This window comes from Papaver somniferum, chromosome 2, assembly GCF_003573695.1.
Source record: "Papaver somniferum cultivar HN1 chromosome 2, ASM357369v1, whole genome shotgun sequence".
NCBI classification, from domain to species: Eukaryota; Viridiplantae; Streptophyta; class Magnoliopsida; order Ranunculales; family Papaveraceae; genus Papaver; species Papaver somniferum.
In genome coordinates, this window is record NC_039359.1 from 33,910,111 (window position 1) to 33,930,434 (window position 20,324).

At 35.8% G+C, this 20,324-nt stretch overlaps 2 protein-coding genes across 2 annotated transcripts; both read left to right on the forward strand.

Moving 5' to 3' along the window:
- The first annotated feature begins 661 nt into the window (after positions 1-661).
- On the forward strand, positions 662-1,803 carry LOC113350829 (F-box protein CPR1-like). The gene is made up of 2 exons (XM_026594939.1): positions 662-785; positions 965-1,803. Exons 1-2 carry the CDS (start codon positions 662-664, stop codon positions 1,801-1,803), a joined length of 963 nt encoding a protein of 320 aa, XP_026450724.1.
- Positions 1,804-4,604: 2,801 nt separating this feature from the next.
- LOC113350830 (F-box/kelch-repeat protein At3g06240-like) lies at positions 4,605-5,798 on the forward strand. The gene has a single exon (XM_026594941.1). The coding sequence runs from the start codon at positions 4,605-4,607 to the stop codon at positions 5,796-5,798; it is 1,194 nt and encodes a 397-aa protein (XP_026450726.1).
- The last annotated feature ends 14,526 nt before the right edge of the window (positions 5,799-20,324 follow it).

Below are 20,324 nucleotides of genomic sequence, written 5' to 3' on the forward strand. Positions count from 1 at the left end.
TATTTATATTATATTTAAACTAAAAAATTATATTATATTATAAGAAAGATACTTGATAAGAAATAATTAAGAACTAAAATGAGTGATGCTCGTTTATAGACCAATTTGTTTTTCTTTTACTTGTTTTACGATGAATTTATGAGTTTGAAATTTTAAATTATTATTATTATTATTGGTTGAACTTAGGTATTGATTATTAAATTAACTCATCATATTTGAGCTTAATGTTTTGGGCAACTCGTAAAAAACCCGCCCCGTACGGGTATTTCCTATATCCGCCCCGTCCCAAATCAAACGGGTAATGGAGAAGGTGTGGATTTTTTATTTTGAACGGGGCAGTGATTGGGATAAAAGATTCCCGCCCCATACCCGCCCCATGACCATCCCTACTTGAGATGTAAAGTTTTTAATTAATGGATAGTTTACATCAACGTATCGGGTAAGCGCGCAACAAGCTGCCATTAAGTTGCTCTTTTGTTTGCCGCCGTAAACAACCCTAATTTGTTACAGTCTTAGTAACCCTTCCTTCCGCCATTGATGAGAAGTGGCAGAAACCTTACAGTGATTCAAGCAACCCCAAACAAATCCTGACTACTCGTTTTATAAGCTACTGAAACGGATTGATAGTAAGAAGAGGAATTAGAAGAAACTGCACCAACCAATGTCGAGATCTACAGAAGAAGACATCGATGCCGAGCAGCCACTGCCGTGCCTTCCTGAAGAACTCATCCTCGAAATTCTTCGCAGGTTGCCCCTCGAATCTCTCTTAAAATTCAGGTGTGTTCGTAAGAAGTGGAACATCTTATTCAGAAACCCTAACTTTATAAAAAATAACAACTCTAGTTTCCTTCTAAAATATGACAAAGAGCTCTACTCTTTAGATTATGATTCATCAGCATCGTTGTCAGATTCTGATAATCCTCCTATTAAGGAAATTCGTTATCCACTCATTGTGGTGGTGTAGTTTGGAACCCAACTACCAATGAATATAGAGTAATACCAAGATCGGATACACTATCAGCTGGATTTCGATCCGTGTCTTTTCCTGGGGCTGGATACATTAGCTTTGAATATGGGTTTGGTTATGATGCATTAAGTCAAGATTACAAGTATGTACGAATTGTGGGTCGTTCAAGTTCAACTCAGGGGAATTCTGAAGTCGATGTCTATTCGTCGAAATTAGATTCTTGGAAACGTATCCAGCATATCCCTTATATAATTTCTAATGGACAAAGTGTATCAGCACCCGGGTTGTTCTATAATGGAGCTCTTCATTGGATTGCTAAATCTTATTTAGGAAACAGCCGCAAAGTTTTAATTGCTCTGGATATTGGAAATGAGAGTGTTCAAGAGATCCCACAACCAGAAAATTTGGATGTTGGAAACTTTGGTGCTTATACATATGTCAATGTGTTGAATAAGTGCCTAGGCATGCTTTGCAGTAGTCATATGGATGGTTATGAAGTATGGATGATGAAGGATTATGGAGTGAGAGAATCTTGGACGAAACTTTATAAAATTCCCACACTCATTAATGTTAAGTCTGTTCAGTCAGTTCAGTACTTGAGGAAGATGGAGTATATAAAAAACGGTGAGATTCTACTAAGGATTAAACAGCATGAGGTTTCTAATTTTGCTGGTGAGGAGGCTTTGGTGGTGTATAACCCAAAGGAAAGAGCAACTAGGATTCTTAAGCATAGTAAGAATGGTTTTTCAGGGGTGGAGACTTATATAAAGAACTTAGTTTCAGTCAACTCTGGTACATATGTGGGTTATATAGCGCAGGAGCAAAAAGATAGGTGAAAAGCATTAGAAGGCCTTTGGGTTTAGCAGATCTATGTAGGACTGGTTTATAATTAGGAAATTAGAAACCTCTGGAGAGCTTTTATCAACTTTAGAAGAAGTTTTTTGACCTGTTGAAGAGCATTTCATCTCCCATATAGAAGGTTTTGAAATATCAGATCCTTAAATAACTCATTAAAGTAAGTTAAGTCGCTTATAAACCTGTTATCCTTCTTTCTAGCTGTCTATCATCTAATCTTAAAGCTGCTGCAATCACAGGAAGATTTTTTATCTGCATTTGTCGTTAATGTAAGTCATTCAGTCTCTCCGTACATCCGTGTCTTGTCTTAATTATACCTTTTAATATAAATATGTATATGTTTCTCTTCCCACGAGGAAGGAGGTAGAATCTCGATCTGCATTTGTCGTTATTAAGCTAAGCTACACTCTTCGTATGATCCTAATGTCTACATATGATTTTAATTAGTGAATCTGGATTTGGCAGACTGCTTAGTGATTAAGTTTGTTGCTGATGTTACTAAAACTTATTATTATGTCTGCATTTGTTCTTTTTGATGAACTAGCAATTTGCTAAAATAATTTTGTTGTATAAATATAAGAAGAAGTATGCCAGTTTTTTAAATACCTCTAGCTGTAAGAACACCAACAAAGTCAGACATTTTTAACTTAAGGTCATATTCATGAACAAGAATTTCATCTATCCTTTACAGACTTTCTCTTGCAGAACCACCCAGAAGATCCTTCATGTGATCCTTTCATTGGTTTGCAGAATCCTTTTTATGGTGAAAACCTTTCAAATAAGTTTAGTGTCTTTCCAGGTGGGGACTGTTGAGCATCTTTGCATGTTTTCTTGTAATTCCGAATGCTAGTTTTTTCGGATGAGCAGCCCAGGATTGATGGGTGAGTGAATTTTGGATAAAATGTATGACATTCTCTATTGGAACTTTGAAGAACTTGATATTAAAGCATGCCATCTCTTGTGCTTCAAATATTTCTTTATTGAAACTTGGAAGTACTTGACATTAAAGCATCTCATCTCTTGTACTCCAAATATTTCACGTGGATGCATCTTATCTGGATAGCTTGTTTTTGTATTTGTACTTGGCGTAATTAACTAAACTATGATGATCCGTAACTCCTTGCTTAGTGTTGCATATAGTAGTAGAACAGCTTTTTTTTGGGTCAATCTTGTGAGTTTCGTCAAGAATTGGTTGACCCCAGGCTAAACATTCTTCTAAATCTAGGTTCAGACCTAAAGCTGTAGGGCTTTCATTCTGTGGTAATATGTAGCATCTTGCACATCTACTTCGTGTAGATATGACTAGAATGTTGTGGGTTCATAACACCTGACTTACGGCGGATGAGCTGTTTTTTTTCCTAGGGTCGATTTTTTGACGATCTTGCTACAGCTGGGACAACAGGGGCTTGTCCAATTTGGTATTGGGACCAAAGGTCAGGGATTCGTTGTCCCAGATTTGACCCATGTTAGTTGTCCCGGCTTTAGCATTTTCGATCTTTGAGGCTCGTGAACTAATGGTTCAACAAAAGTTAAACGTTATTCTGTATCTAGGTTCAAACCTAAATCCATAGGTTTCATTGGGTGCAGTAGTTGGCAGCATCTTTCACATTAATTGGATAAAATTTAAACCTAAATTCATATAGGTTTCAGTGGGTGCAGTCGTTGGCAGCATCTTTCACAGAGTTGAAGCTTGTGATGGTCTGCAAGAGTCTGCAAAGCAAGCATCTATTTTGTTGAGAGATTTTTATTGGTAGCCCAGGTACGATGTATTTGTACATTTTGCAGTACAGCTCACACATGCCATACTGGCTTATCGAAATGGGAACAGAACAGGGCAACTTCTCATCTAAAATGTAAGCTATTGCGGGAAGAAATAAGGGCAAAATTTGTGCAAGGCACCGAGTAAAACCTTTACCTTTAACGCTTGGAGAAGAAAGTTTGATGGTTTTGGGCCTTTTGGCTCTGGCAATTAATTTCTTTTTTACTTTTTCCCACAGCTAAATCTATAGAATATGTAAACATGGAGACTGAAATATCGAAGCTCCCTCGAATATCAATGCTTTAATGGTAGGGACGCTGAATAGAATCAAATCAAATCTGTAGTCTAGTCAACAAAGTTTCTCCTTTTGTTCGATCAAAAATGGGTTCATCTCAAGATTCTTAACGATGTTAGTAGGGTAATGCCAATTTTAATACTCCCTTCCTTCCTTTTTAATAAGCTGGTTTTGTTTTTAAAAAAATTTAAGGAAATTAAGAGAACTAATCATTGAAAGAGGTCCTCATGACACTTGTCAATAAAAAAAGTGAAGTGAAACTGTCCCCATAATACTTGTCAGCAAAAGAAGTAAAGTAAAATGGTCCACAACATTTGTCATCAAAAGAAGTTAAAAATAAAAGTGGTCCCAGAAAATTAAAGTAACATTTGACTTTCCCAATTAGGAAACCGGCTTTTTTTTTTTTTGAAACATTTATTTCTAGAAACCAGCCTATTAAAAGAGAACCGAGAGAGTAATATTTATCAATATAATATTTCGGTGTTCCTGAAAACTATGTCAGTTTTTTGAGAACTATGGGTGTTCAGTTCTGGCCCAACACAACGAATAGCATAATTTTAACTCTACTCTTTAATTACTTTATTTATCAAGCTCTAACTGCTTTAATTAGCATCCCAAGTTGAGAAGCAAGCAATATATTAAACCCCCAATTTCAATCAAGTTCAACCGAGCAAGAGAAACCTAAAAACAGAAGCCACAAAAACAAGAACTGGTTACTAGCGTCAAAGATGGACAAGAACAAGATTCTGCCGAGTCTCCCAGAAGAAATCATCATCGACATCCTTTCGAGGTTACCACCAATATCACTCTTAAAGTTCAGGTGCGTATGCAAATCTTGGAGCATCTTATTTAATGATCCTAAATTGATCAACTTGATTATGAAAAACAATATTGTCATGCTGAGAGATGATAACACAATATACTCGTTTGATTATGAATCGTCATCATCATTACTACCTGATGATATTGCCTCGCATATTAAGAAGATTCATCTGCCACCAGTGGTGAGAGCTCATCCACGCATTGTGGGTTCTTGCAAGGGATTGGTTTGCTTAACTTCTTCTCGTAGCTATTGCCTTTGGAACCCATCTACCAGAGAGTACAAAGCTATACCAATATCAACAGCACCTGGATATCAATCTGTCTCTTCGGGATGCTCCACTAGAGATATTACACATGGGTTTGGCTACGACTGCTTGACCGATGATTACAAGTTTATCGAAATATTGCCTGGTACGAACAGCAGTCGACCTGTAGTTGGTGTCTACTCATTGAGATCAAATTCATGGGAACCAGGATATATTCCTTATGAATTTTCTCGTGAAACACCACCGGGGGTGTTGTCTAACGGTGCTCTTCACTGGTTTGCAAATTCCTCCTCCTCCTCCTCCAGGGTCTTAATCGCTATGGATGTTGGAGACCAGAGTACTCGTGAAATCGCACAACCAGGAAAGTTTGATGTCAATGGCGGTAATAGACATCTCGACGTGTTGGATAGGTGTCTTTGTATGCTTTACAGTAGTGATGATTCTTCGGAAAGTTTTGAGGTCTGGGTTATGAAGGATTACGGAGTCAGAGAGTCTTGGATGCAAGTGTACAACATTCCTCGGATGACTATGTTTGGCCGTACGCTTCGCTGCTTCAGGCAGATACAATGTCTAAGAAATGGAGAGCTTCTTTGCGAAATTAAAACCCAGAACGATGATAAGGCAGATGATAGTACTATGGTTTTATATAATCCGAAGGATGATAAAGTTAGGATTTTGAAGATCAATGGTGATAGGAGTTATTTCACATCCTCTATATTCCAAATAGAGAGTTATGTGCAGAGCTCGGTTTCACTTAATTCGGGTACTTATGTTGATCAAGAGCAAGAAAAAAAGGATTTATCTGTTGCATTCAAAAAGGCCATATGGAAATGAGAACACGTTCCTACAAATATAAGAGCTGATTTTATTATTAGCTCAGCAGCTGGTTTATTATCACTGAGAACTGATTTACTTTTCGTTTACTATTTATTTTGATTATTACATTTTTTTTTTCTTAATAAAAAACTCAAATTTTATTGATGCTCATCAAAAGAAAAAATGAATTTACAAGAATTGGATGGGAGTCTGGCAACAAGCTGAGCTCCAATACCTATGTTATCCGGATCAGTTCTACATGAATTTTTGTGATTGAATCTTGTCTATCAAATAGCACCTAAATATTGTTGGAAAACGATTAATAAAAAAATAATTTTTTAAAGTTTTAATAAAAAATTATAATTTATTGTTTTATTTTGTGAATGAAACTTTTTAGTCCCACATCGTGGAGTTTCCAATTTTTAGTAGTTTTAAGAAACTATATAAAGCTTTTAGTCCCACATCGGGGAGTTTTTCTTCTTAAGTTGTATTTGTCAATTATATAAAGAAATTCACTACTTTTATAAAATCTATGGGAAAGGGGTTGCTCTATATTTTAGAGGGACCCCTAAGGGAAAAAATATTTTATAGCGGTTTTTTAAGCATTCGTGATTTTCCTTAACGGTTTTTTCGGAGTTGCCAAGCTCAAGTTGAGCATCTACTACATATGCTAGTAGTAGGTGTATTAGGGTGTTTTATCCTGGAGATATCCGTCCTGTGAGGGCTATAGCATCACTCTTGAGTGTAGCCGGGCGCTAATGTCTTAAGGACAGCGTGTTGAACACGTGACTCACTCTATTTTCCAAAGTTTTGCCTTGTTGCTGTTGCGGAGATACGGGAGCTTGTTCGTTTCGTCAAAGCAATCACTTCCATTATAAAGGAGCTAAGTATCAATAACTTTTGCTTATTTGATTTTTCTTTGTTTTTGATTATTGCACCCAACAATCTTAAGACATTAGCATTTGTAATAATCGAAAACGATTGATTGGTTTGTGAATCATGGATGTTAATTGTGGAGTGAAAAACAAAAACGAATTTCTGGTCAGCTGTAGAGTTTCAATTTTATCTTTTAATCTAGAAGGAATTTCGATGAACCCTTTTGACACAACGTAGTAGACATCCTGATAGTTACCCGCGTAAAATTTCAGAATTTTGGAGTTGTAAAAGTATTTTTTTGATATTTTACAAAACAGAAAAACGTTTCTGAAAAATTCTGACGAGCAGAAAATTGTTGTTAACTAAATTAATTTTTGTGGGGTAACCATGAGTTTTTTGAAACGCTGATTCAAACGAAGTTTGTATATATAGATGTTATCTTCAAAACTCATATTTTACTTTCTGATTTGGAATTGTGATTTGTGAATAAAGGTGTCATCTCCGAGGGACATGGCTAATAGCCGCATGTGGTTGGAAACAAATCTTCCAAAGATGGCAAAGGTGAGAACATCGAACGCAACTCTAAGCATGGTCTTCATGATAAAGGTATATTTCGTAAACCTGAATCCGGAATTACTTTAGTTAAGGGTGAGTGTTATGTTTGTAAAATTTCTGGCCACGCGGCAGTAAATTGTAGACAACATAAAAACCTTAATAAGTAGAAAGTTAATGCTAATTTAGTTGAAACAAACTAGAACGAGTTTGGTGGCATGATGTCGGAAGTTATTTTAATAACCAATGAGAGACCAGTAGGTGGACTCTGGAGCCACCAAGAATGTTTGTTGAAACAGAGACCTGTTCACCTCCTATCATAGGATAGGGGATGTCGAGAAACTCTTATTGAGTAACTCATATGCAATAGAGGTTGCATAAAAGGAAAAGGTCGAGCAGAAGCTCATATCTGTAATATTCTCACATTGAATGAAGTTTTCATGTTCCGAGCATATGCGAAAATCTTGTATCTTGTTCTGTTGTAGATGGAAAAATATTTAAGATCTTAATTGAATCTGGAAAACTTGTTGTAACTAGGCAGTGATTTTTTAAGCAAGAGTTATAGGACTTTGGGTCTATATAAGCTTAACGGAAAAACTGATGATGTGAACGTAGTTGATTCTTGTGATATCTTTGTGTTTGATTGTTTTACGTGGTAGACTTGGAACCGTAAACTTATAAGTCAATGCTTAACTGGCTAGCATAGGCTTCGTACCCAAATTTAGTTTGGATTTTGAACACAAAAGTGAAATCTGTGAAGAATCAAAATATGCTATAAAATCTTTTAGCACAAATGTTCAGAGTAATTCTAAGCCTTTAAATTAATTCAGTTAGGCCTAGTTGACATGAGTTCAACCCAAAACCACTGTGGTAAAAGATGGTTATAACTTCCGTAGATGATTGTACGAGGTACTATCTTGTATACTTGCTTAGGATAAGGATGACGCCTTAGAAGCCTTAAGATGTATAAACTTGAAGTTGGAAACCAATTAGAAGCCTTGAACATAACAACCGTATCCTTAAGGAGATGATAATTTCCATGTTGATTAGTTCAGGATTACCTGCGGCCTTGTGGGGGGAGGCAGTCCTCTTAACTAGTATATCCTGAATAAAGTACCCTTTTAAGAATCAGATGAAACTCCATATGGTTTATGGAACGGTAGATGACCTTCTTATGAATGTGTCAAAGTGTGGGGGCGTTTGACTAAGATTGTAATTCCTCTTCCTAAAAGAACTAGATTGAAACCAAAAATGTTGATTGTGTTTTCGTATAGGGTATATTGAGTATACTTCTACAAATAGATTTTTGGTTGTGTGTTCTGATTTTTTCTGACATTGGTGTGAATATTATTACGGAATCTAGGGATGCTGAGTTCTTTGAACATGTTTATTCTAAACCTGTACCTCATTAGAGATGTGTTGTTGATCCCCTAGATTTATTTCAAATAGTCAGAACTTATTTTAAAGGAAGATGAAGTTGATGTTGAGCCTAAGAGAAGTAAAATAATTAGACTTGAGACTTCTTATGAAACCGACTTCATAACATGCCTAGCTTAGTCTGAGCCACAGACTTGTAAAGAAGCCTTGATATCTACTGAAACCCCATTCTGGTAAGAAGCTTCATTTAGTGAAATGGACTCAGTCCGTTGGAACCAGACTTGGGAGCTTGCTAGTTTACCTCCAGGTTGTAAGACCATGGGATGTAAATGAGTCTTTAAGAGGAAACGATAGGTAGATGAAACTGTGGAAAAATATTAAGCTAAGTTGGTAGCTAAAGGCTATAAACTAAAAGAAGGTGTAGATTTCCTTGATTCTAATTCAATTGTGACGGAAATTACTTCCGTTGAGATACTAATTGTTATTGCTGCCATAAAGAACGTAGAGATACATCAGATGGATGTTAAGACAGCTTTTTCTAAAACCGTGAATTAGGTAAAGAAATTTACATAGATCAACCTGAAGACTTTGTAGTGAAAGGTTGTGAATACAAAGTTTGTAATTTGAAAAATCTTTGTATGGTTTTCAAATAAGCACGTAAACAGTGACATGGAAAATTTAATCATGTGATAATGGATAGTGGATTTAAATTAATGAATCTGACAAGTATGTTACAAGTAACTTGTTAAGGATGTCTGTGTAATTGTATGCTTGTATGTTGATGATATGCTTGATACAAACATAGATGTGATCAATTCCACTAAAAACATGCACTGAATGAGAACATTGACTTGAAAGACTTGGGCCCTTTTGATGTAATCTTAGGGATGAGGATTAGAAGATAATCAAACATTTATAAGTCTTAGTCGTTCTCATTATGTTGAGTTGTGCTTAAGAGATACAATCAGTCTGATTGTAAACCTGCTTGTACTTCGTACGATTATTCTTGTAGTCTCAAGAAAAATAAGGGTAGTGGAGTATCTTAACTTGAATACTCAAAAGTTATAGGATGTCTGATGAATTTAATGAACTGTAAGAGTCCAGACATTGCCTATATTATGAGTAAGTTAAGTGGATATAATTGTAGTCCAGAGCAAGAGAATTCAGATGCACTGAGTAGAGTATTATGGTACCTAAAATACTCTTTTGATTTATGAAAGGTATCTTGTTGTCCTTGGGACTTTATGATGCAAACTGGATAGTTGACTCAGAGGAGTCTAAGTCTACGAGTGGATATGGTTTCACTCTAACATGTGGGTTTGTTGTTGGAAGATTTCCAAACAAACATATCGCTCAATTCATTATGGAATCTGAGAGTATTGCGTTAGATAAAGCATGAGAGGGGGCCGAGTGCCTAAGATGATTTTTAGAAGACATTCCTCTTTGGCATAGGCCTGTGCCAGCTATATCTATACATTGTGTTAGCCAAGCTATAATAGTTAAAGCTAAGAAATAACTAATCTCAATCGGCGTTATTTCCATTGATTGGATAAAGTCCAATGAGAATATCGCGCAATCTTTGACGAAAGGTTTGTACAAAGAGATAGTTAAAAATGCATCGAGGGGGTTGGGGCTTAAGCTCATATATTAAACTTGCCATGAAGGATACTCAACCTTGCTGACTGGAGATCCCATGATCAAGGTTTCGAATGAGACAACACATCTCTAGTCAGCAAGGTTGTTTCATTCGAAACCTTGATCTTGGGATATCTAGTCAGCAAGGTTGAGTATCCTTCATGGCAAGTTTAATATATGAGCTTAAGCCCCAACCCCCTCGATGCATTTTTAACTATCTCTTTGTACAAACCTTTCGTCAAAGATTGCGCGATATTCTCATTGGACTTTATCCAATCAATGGAAATAACGCCGATTGAGATTAGTTATTTCTTAGCTTTAACTATTATAGCTTGGCTAACACAATGTATAGATATAGCTGGCACAGGCCTATGCCAAAGAGGAATGTCTTCTAAAAATCATCTTAGGCACTCGGCCCCCTCTCATGCTTTATCTAACGCAATACTCTCAGATTCCATAATGAATTGAGCGATATGTTTGTTTGGAAATCTTCCAACAACAAACCCACATGTTAGAGTGAAACCATATCCACTCGTAGACTTAGACTCCTCTGAGTCAACTATCCAGTTTGCATCATAAAGTCCCAAGGACAACAAGATACCTTTCATAAATCAAAAGAGTATTTTAGGTACCATAATACTCTACTCAGTGCATCTGAATTCTCTTGCTCTGGACTACAATTATATCCACTTAACTTACTCATAATATAAGCAATGTATGGACTCTTACAGTTCATTAAATTCATCAGACATCCTATAACTTTTGAGTATTCAAGTTAAGATACTCCACTACCCTTATTTTTCTTGAGACTACAAGAATAATCGTACGAAGTACAAGCAGGTTTACAATCAGACTGATTGTATCTCTTAAGCACAACTCAACATAATGAGAACGACTAAGACTTATAAATGTTTGATTATCTTCTAATCCTCATCCCTAATATTACATCAAAAGGGCCCAAGTCTTTAAAGTCAATGTTCTCATTCAGTGCATGTTTTTAGTGGAATTGATCACATCTATGTTTGTATCAAGCATATCATCAACATACAAGAATACAATTACACAGACATCCTTAACAAGTTACTTGTAAACATACTTGTCAGATTCATTAATTTAAATCCACTATCCATTATCACATGATTAAATTTTCCATGTCACTGTTTACGTGCTTATTTGAAAACCATACAAAGATTTTTCAAATTACAAACTTTGTATTCACAACCTTTCACTACAAAGTCTTCAGGTTGATCTATGTCAATTTCTTTACCTAATTCACGGTTTTAGAAAAAGTTGTCTTAACATCTATCTGATGTATCTCTACGTTCTTTATGGAAGCAATAACAATTAGTATCTCAACGGAAGTAATTTCCGTCACAATTGAATTAGAATCAAGGAAATCTACACCTTCTTTTAGTTTATATCCTTTAGCTACCAACTTAGCTTAATATTTTTCCACAGTTTCATCTACCTATCGTTTCCTCTTAAAGACTCATTTACATCCCATGGTCTTATAACCTGGAGGTAAACTAGCAAGCTCCCAAGTCTGGTTCAAACGGACTGAGTCCATTTCACTAAATGAAGCTTCTTACCAGAATGGGGTTTCAGTAGATATCAAGGCTTCTTTACAAGTCTGTGGATCAGACTAAGCTAGGCATGTTATGAAGTCGGTTTCATAAGAAGTCTCAAGTCTAATTATTTTACTTCTCTTAGGCTCAACATCAACTTCATCTTCCTTTAAAATAAGTTCTGACTATTTGAAAATAAATCTAGGGGATCAACAACACATCTCTAATGAGGTACATGTTTATAATAAACATGTTCAAAGAACTCAGCATCCCTAGATTCCGTAATAATATTCACACCAGTGTCAGAAAAAATCAGAACACACAACCAAAAATCTATTTGTAGAAGTATACTCAATATACCCTATACGAAAACACAATCAACATTTTTGGTTTCAATCTAGTTCTTTAGGAAGAGGAATTACAATCTTAGTCAAACGCCCCCACACTTTGACACATTCATAAGAAGGTCATCTACCGTTCCATAAACCATATGGAGTTTCATCTGATTCTTAAAAGGGTACTTTATTCAGGATATACTAGTTAAGAGGACTGCCTCCCCCCACAAGGCCGCAGGTAATCCTGAACTAATCAACATGGAAATTATCATCTCCTTAAGGATACGGTTGTTATGTTCAAGGCTTCTAATTGGTTTCCAACTTCAAGTTTATACATCTTAAGGCTTCTAAGGCGTCATCCTTATCCTAAGCAAGTATACAAGATAGTACCTCGTACAATCATCTACGGAAGTTATAACCATCTTTTACCACAGTGGTTTTGGGTTGAACTCATGTCAACTAGGCCTAACTGAATTAATTTTAAAGGCTTATGATTACTCTGAACATTTGTGCTAAAAGATTTTATAGCATATTTTGATTCTTCACAGATTTCAGTTTTGTGTTCAAAATCCAAACTAAATTTGGGTACGAAGCCTATGCTAGCCAGTTAAGCATTGACTTATAAGTTTACGGTTCCAAGTCTACCACGTAAAACAATCAATGACACAAAGATATCACAAGAATCAATTACGTTCACATCATCAGTTTTTCCGTTAAGCTTATATAGACCCAAAGTCCTATAACTCTTGCTTAAAAAATCACTGCCTAGTTACAACAAGTTTTCCAGATTCAATTAAGATCTTAAATATTTTTCCATCTACAACAGAACAAGATACAAGATTTTCGCATATGCTCGGAACATGAAAACTTCATTCAATGTGAGAATATTGCAGATATGAGCTTCTGCTCGACCTTTTCCTTTTATGCAACCTCTATTGCATATGAGTTACTCAATAAGAGTTTCTCGACATCCCCTATCCTATGATAGGAGGTGAACAGGTCTCTGTTTCAACAAACATTCTTGGTGGCTCCAGAGTCCACCTACTGGTCTCTCATATTGGTTATTAAAATAACTTCCGACATCATGCCACCAAACTCGTTCTAGTTTGTTTCAACTAAATTAGCATTAACTTTCTACTTATTAAGGTTTTTATGTTGTCTACAATTTACTGCCGCGTGGCCAGAAATTTTACAAACATAACACTCACCCTTAACTAAAGTAATTCCGGATTCAGGTTTACGAAATATACCTTTATCATGAAGACCATGCTTAGAGTTGCGTTCGATGTTCTCACCTTTGCCATCTTTGGAAGATTTGTTTCCAACCACATGCGGATATTAGCCATGTCCCTCGGAGATGACACATTTATTCACAAATCACAATTCCAAATCAGAAAGTAAAATATGAGTTTTGAAGATAACATCTATATATACAAACTTCGTTTGAATCAGCGTTTCAAAAAACTCATGGTTACCCCACAAAAATTAATTTAGTTAACAACAATTTTCTGCTCGTCAGAATTTTTCAGAAACGTTTTTCTGTTTTGTAAAATATCAAAAAAATACTTTTACAACTCCAAATATTCTGAAATTTTACGCGGGTAACTATCAGGATGTCTACTACGTTGTGTCAAAAGGGTTCATCTAAATTCCTTCTAGATTAAAAGATAAAATTGAAACTCTACAGCTGACCAGAAATTCGTTTTTGTTTTTTCACTCCACAATTAACATCCATGATTCACAAACCAATCAATCGTTTTCGATTATTACAAATGCTAATGTCTTAAGATTGTTGGGTGCAATAATCAAAAACAAAGAAAAATCAAATAAGCAAAAGTTATTGATACTTAGCTCCTTTATAATGGAAGTGATTGCTTTGACGAAACGAACAAGCTCCCTGTATCTCCGCAACAGCAACAAGGCAAAACTTTGGAAAATAGAGTGAGTCACGTGTTCAACACGCTGTCCTTAAGACATTAGCGCCCGGCTACACTCAAGAGTGATGCTATAGCCCTCACAGGACGGATATCTCCAGGATAAAACACCCTAATACACCTACTACTAGCATATGTAGTAGATGCTCAACTTGAGCTTGGCAACTCCGAAAAAACCGTTAAGGAAAATCACGAATGCTTAAAAAACCGCTATAAAATATTTTTTCCCTTAGGGGTCCCTCTAAAATATAGAGCAACCCCTTTCCCATAGATTTTATAAAAGTAGTGAATTTCTTTATATAATTGACAAATACAACTTAAGAAGAAAAACTCCCCGATGTGGGACTAAAAGCTTTATATAGTTTCTTAAAACTACTAAAAATTGGAAACTCCACGATGTGGGACTAAAAAGTTTCATTCACAAAATAAAACAATAAATTATAATTTTTTATTAAAACTTTAAAAAATTATTTTTTTATTAATCGTTTTCCAACAAATATTGTTACTAATGTTTTTGTTACATTCGACATCACACCCAAGAAAAAGACTCATACCTGCTGAGGTGACGTTAACCAATTTTCTTATTAAGTTTATAAAATCTTCACTATCTTCAATTTCAAAACACAGTCCATGTCTTTGAAACCATATGTGTTAAAAGAGGTTCAGCCGCAATTAGCTTCAAAAACACACCAACCATGATGACATAAAAAAGCACAGAAAAAAGATGACACAAAAATGCAGAAGACATATAGGGGCGGATCACCATCCCCACTGGAGCTTTCATATTTTCTAAGTGGTGGAATTTGATTAAATATAAGGGCCATTGGGATGACTTTACATTTAGACACCACCTAACATTGGGGCATAATCCTTAAAATAGAAAAAATATCATATGACGATTTTCGCCATGGCTTGAAAAGATTAGCAAAGCATTGTATTAAGCATACCATATAAGCCATGTCAGACATTATTGTCAGGTTAAATAGTTGGTAAATCTGCTTTGGGAGATCGATATCTGAAAATGTGACAGGCCCAATTTCTTAAAAGTGTGACCTTGCTCCTCCATGGCACGGGTATTGACAGAAACTAAAGCGCAGGGACAATTTTGGAATGATATTGGGGAAGTATTGTTTTCTCAAATGCCATAAATAAATACAATACAGAAGAACCCACATTTATACAAAATTAAGGTCCGTGCCGTTACGGCACGGGTTAAGCCCTAGTATATGCATAAAGTAACTGTCAGCGCCCAAAACATTTACTATTATGCACGCGATTTATGACTTCCACAATCCTGGCGAAAGATTTCTCCGAAATCTGGATTCTTAAGAGCATTCATATGGTTAATACACCGAAGAGAAGACTACCATTCATATTGTAGGGGAGAAGAAATTTGTGCCAAACAAAGAGGGAAAACGAAGATTCGTTTTTGAGGTTGAGGGCGAACGTAGTTTTGAAATCCAACTTCAATTTTCCTACTTCATTGAAGTAAAATCTTTCTAAATAGACGGAGCAAGGACTTTTCACTCCTTGTCCTAGGGTCAAACAAAAATTCTGATATTCATCTCTTTGGCCCATTAGCTTTGTTAATTTCCTTTTTGCCATACAAAATTTCACCCACAACGCATCAACATCACATAAAACCCAAGCCTATTTCACTATAATTCAAAAACAAGTTGGGAATCTACTTAACCCCTCCCTTCGTTGGTGTTGGTAAAGAACCATCTATATTAAGTTAGTCTTCCTTAGTTTTGCTTGTACAAGAAATTGTTGAGATAACAGTGTATGATGGAAAAATAGTTCTTCTGGTAAGAATTATATAAAAAGAAAGAACAAAAAAACTTCTGAAATTTGAAATTGACATGTCTTCTAAGATAATGAAACGTAATTTGTAATGGGCGGTGACCAAATACCTTGTAGTGAGGTGTTGTTAGAAAAGTAACAAATAAACAGTGTAAATGTGGATGAACAGAAATAACAAAGGCACAAAACAAGTTGAGTTAGACAGAATCACGTGTTCAACAAATTGTTCTTAACATAATGTTGTTCGGCCACACCTCACAAGAACGATATTAGTGATCACATAGAAATGTGTGTTGCGAATAGTGTAGAGTACAAACACAATTCACCAACTCTAGAACTTGAAAATAACAACAGTGGACAAAAAAATAAACATTCAAAGCGCATAACGGTGAAACGAAACAAAAAGATCAAAAAAATGCAGAGCATAGTTACTCGTGATGTGAGGAGCAAAACATATAGAAGCGTTGTTTATATAAGATGAGCAAGAAGGTGCGGTTAATGGTGAATCAATGCTATCAATGACTTCCACCATAAATGTAAGTGAAGCGTGTACGTTATGTTTACCGAATTGTTTTATGATAAGAATCTTTTTGATGCACTGGGCATACACCCTCCTAGGAAAAAACTAAGGAAGAATATCTTCTCGTCGCCTGGCTTCCCCATTTTCATTATGCGGGATTTTATTTTTATTGTTATAAACTAAATCAAAAGATGAATTATTAATTACACAAAAGAAACATAGAGAGAGGAAAAGATAATTTCTTATTACTAGATATTGGTGTCCACTACAAAGGAATGAGCCTCAACTACTTATAGTCTAATAAAAGAGAGGATAATAAAGTAGCATTGATATTCGGAAGTAATGGAATAATTCTCATAACTAAGGTATTAAACCCAAGTTATTAAACTAATTTGTGGAGGTTTCCAAGAACTGGAAGAGGATGTGAAGAGGTGGAAGGGGAGATGATAAGGTCGTGGTGGTGTAAAAGTGGTGGAAATCCACCAAATAACTAATTTACAACACTCCCCCTTAGATGACACTGCTCTATTATGATATTGTCTCGTTAAATCCTTGTTAGGAAAACCCAAATGGGACAAAACCTAGACGAAGAAAAAAGAGTACAAATCATACCAGGTGTTGGCACATTGAATATTGCCTCATTAATACATTGCTAAGAAAACCCATTGAGACAACACCAAGCGGGAGAAAGAGTACAACAAGCATAAAGGTGTAGCGTCCAATATACATTACACAGTATTGATGTTCTCCCCTTGATGATGTGCATCCGTCGATGTATGGAAAGACTAATTACATAATGTTGATTTGTAAGAGGAATCCATATGCTGGTCATCTTTTATGAAAACAAGAAATATGTTAGTCTTCAAATAATGTATTTGAGTATCTCTTGAAGCAATTCTCTTCAAAACTTTTTTAAGCTGGTTACCTCATCAAAACCTTGTCAAGAAAAAACCTTGACTAAAGAAAAATAGTACATATGTAGACAGATTAAGAAAAAGAGAGGCACACATATATATTTCCTCGTTAAAACCTTGAGAAGGAAAACTCATTGGGATAAAAACCTTGACTAAGTAAAAAGAGTACAATGCGTAAAGTTCAAGACATCAGATATCCTCCCGCTAAAATAAGATGTCTCGGTTGATTGGTTTGACAATACGGTACCACAAGTAACTAATCACCAACCATCTTAAACTCAAAAAAGTTATTGTATGTAATGGAAACCCTTATGTTTCCATAATTTAATTGCAATACTCAAGTTTAGTTGTCTATACGCAATTCTTGACGGTTGATTTGTTGGATGTGGTGTATCTTTTATTCTTCGTTAATTTCTTTCAAACAATAATAGATAATCATCATTGGTGTTGTAAAAATGATGTTGTATTGTCTAACAAGATGGTAAATGGAAACTTTTTATTTGTAGTTCATTATTTACTAGACTTTTGATAAACCATCAGAACAAAGATCAAATATTAGAGGTACTACAAAAGCAAATATACACAATATCTTGGGACCAATGCCTTAATATTAGTTTTAATTAAGTTTGGTCACTATCTAACAATTTCAAGTATAACAACAAAGGTATATATAAAATCAAGCACAAAAACTACTTGTAATTAGTACGTAATACAAACTGGAGAGAGTGTTACATACTCATTATGGAGATGAAAGTAGATTGCTATTACACAAGTTTTTTATTAGAAGGTTACAAACCTATCCATGTAAACATGTCAAAGCTTTCCAAAATTGACAAAATCATGGTATCCATTGTAGCTTACAGCGCTTTGGCGAAGAAAAATGGGCTATTGGCTCGGAAGAAATCATCTGAAAACAATTGGCTAAGTCCATAACAACATTTGTCAATATATAGCTTGTGTCATGTCCGCCATTACGCCACATCATAAGTTGAGCACCATCCTCGGCCTTGGAATCTTTGTCCAAAGCCATGGCACCCTGCCGCGTGATATTTACGGCCTTGGCAGCTTTGGCCAAAGCCATGGCACCCTGCCGCGCGACATTTACGGCCTTGGAATATTTGGTCAAGGCCATGGCACCATCGCGCGTGCCATTCTCGACCTTGGCAGCTTTGTCTAAGGCCATGGCACCCTGTCGCGCGACATTTACGGCCTTGGAAATTTCAGACAAGGCCATAACACCATGCCGCGCGCCATTTTCGGACATTACAGTTTTGGCCAAGGCCATGACAAGACTCCATGCACTCTTCTCGACTTTGGAAGCTTTGCCAAGACAAAGGCACGATCCCACGCATAATTTTGGATATTACGCTATTTACTATTTTATCTTCATAAAATAGGCCAATCAAAGGTCATGCGGTAATTTAAAACTCCATTATCTCACATGTAGATCATGGTCTGTAATATTTCGTTCCATTTTAGTTATGGCATCATGCCACTTTTATGCCACTAGCATACCGCGCTAAATTATAGCGCATAAAATAACCGCTAATATGCCTAGCTATTCTGGTATGCCATAATAAGGCACGATTTCTCCCTAATCCCCATGGATGGCTTTGGCTAAGTTGTTTTCATAGCTATTTTTCCATAAGACATATGACATATGAACGGCTACGATTTAGCCCAAGTAAGATGAGATCTACGATTCATTAAAAATACCTAATATACATCACATCACATCACATTGGGGATTCTTCATGGGTATTGGTCTGGTGGTCTACGGCAACATACGGCGTGGCAACACCCCATGTGAAAAGTTAGAGTTGGCATGGTCACGGCAGTTAGGAGTGATATTGGATGCAATATAAAAGGAATTTCCAGAAACTTCCCTAAATTATCTCGCACTATCCCACCATCTCCATCTCTCTGTAACTCACGACTCCCACAACTCATGAGATTGGCATTGCATATTCTAAATTATTATAAATAGGCTACTTAGCCTATTCAGAAAGGAGAAGACGCTTTATCATAAAAAAAAAAGCTCTATTATTCTTAATTTTCAATACCCAACACACATAATTCAATACCATTTCCAATTTCTTATACTTTTATTCTTCCTTCCCCTAAGATCAACCCATCTTCCTCTTCATCGTGACTGAATCAGGATGGGACGGCTGCTATCATGATTTAGGCTTGTCATTTTCGATTTTGATTCTCGAACCTAAAAAGAAAGTACCACAGCGGTGCATTTGTTTTATCTGAAAGTAATTTTTAGGTACTAACAATGTCCCAAAATATACATTAGTGAGATGAAAACAAATATGGACGCCTTTCACCCATATAGCCAACTACATGTCGAAACTTCATTGTAGTTTTTCTGGGCAAAAGGATTCTATCTATAATCATTATTTGATGATTCCATTAGCTACTCTGAATACATGTTCGACAATAACTACGATTATGTTCGCGTATAATTTTTTTTTTTAATATTGATCCACTACTTCACTTAGGGATATAATTCCTCTATAGGAGATATATATGGCTAAGGAATTAAAGATCGATCGTAGTTAGATATTCTCATTGAGAACGTTATTAATAGCCTCCCCATGGGAACTATTTGGATTTAGTGTAATTGACTTCCTCTATCAAGGTATATTTTTTTTCATCAACAATTCAGATGAATTGTATAGACGATTCAATTATTGCTCAAGTCATGGCTTGCCATGTAAGGACATAAACTAATGCTAAAATACACGCAACAACATATGATATTTGACTATTCTTCTTGTCAGAATAAAATGCTTTAAGGCATCTCATAGTGACATGCAAAAATTCTCCACCTTATACCGAGCAGGTGCGGCTGTGGAATGTTAGAGGGGTTATCTTGTATCTTTAAACTCCTTGATGAATGCATTTAGCTTCGGCTTTATGATTGCATCTAAATAAGTTGGTATGTATTCTTCTTTTAGTCTATGAAACGTCTCTTTCGGAAATTTCATTATGATCCCGTTCTTGTACCTTTGCCAATTTTATTGA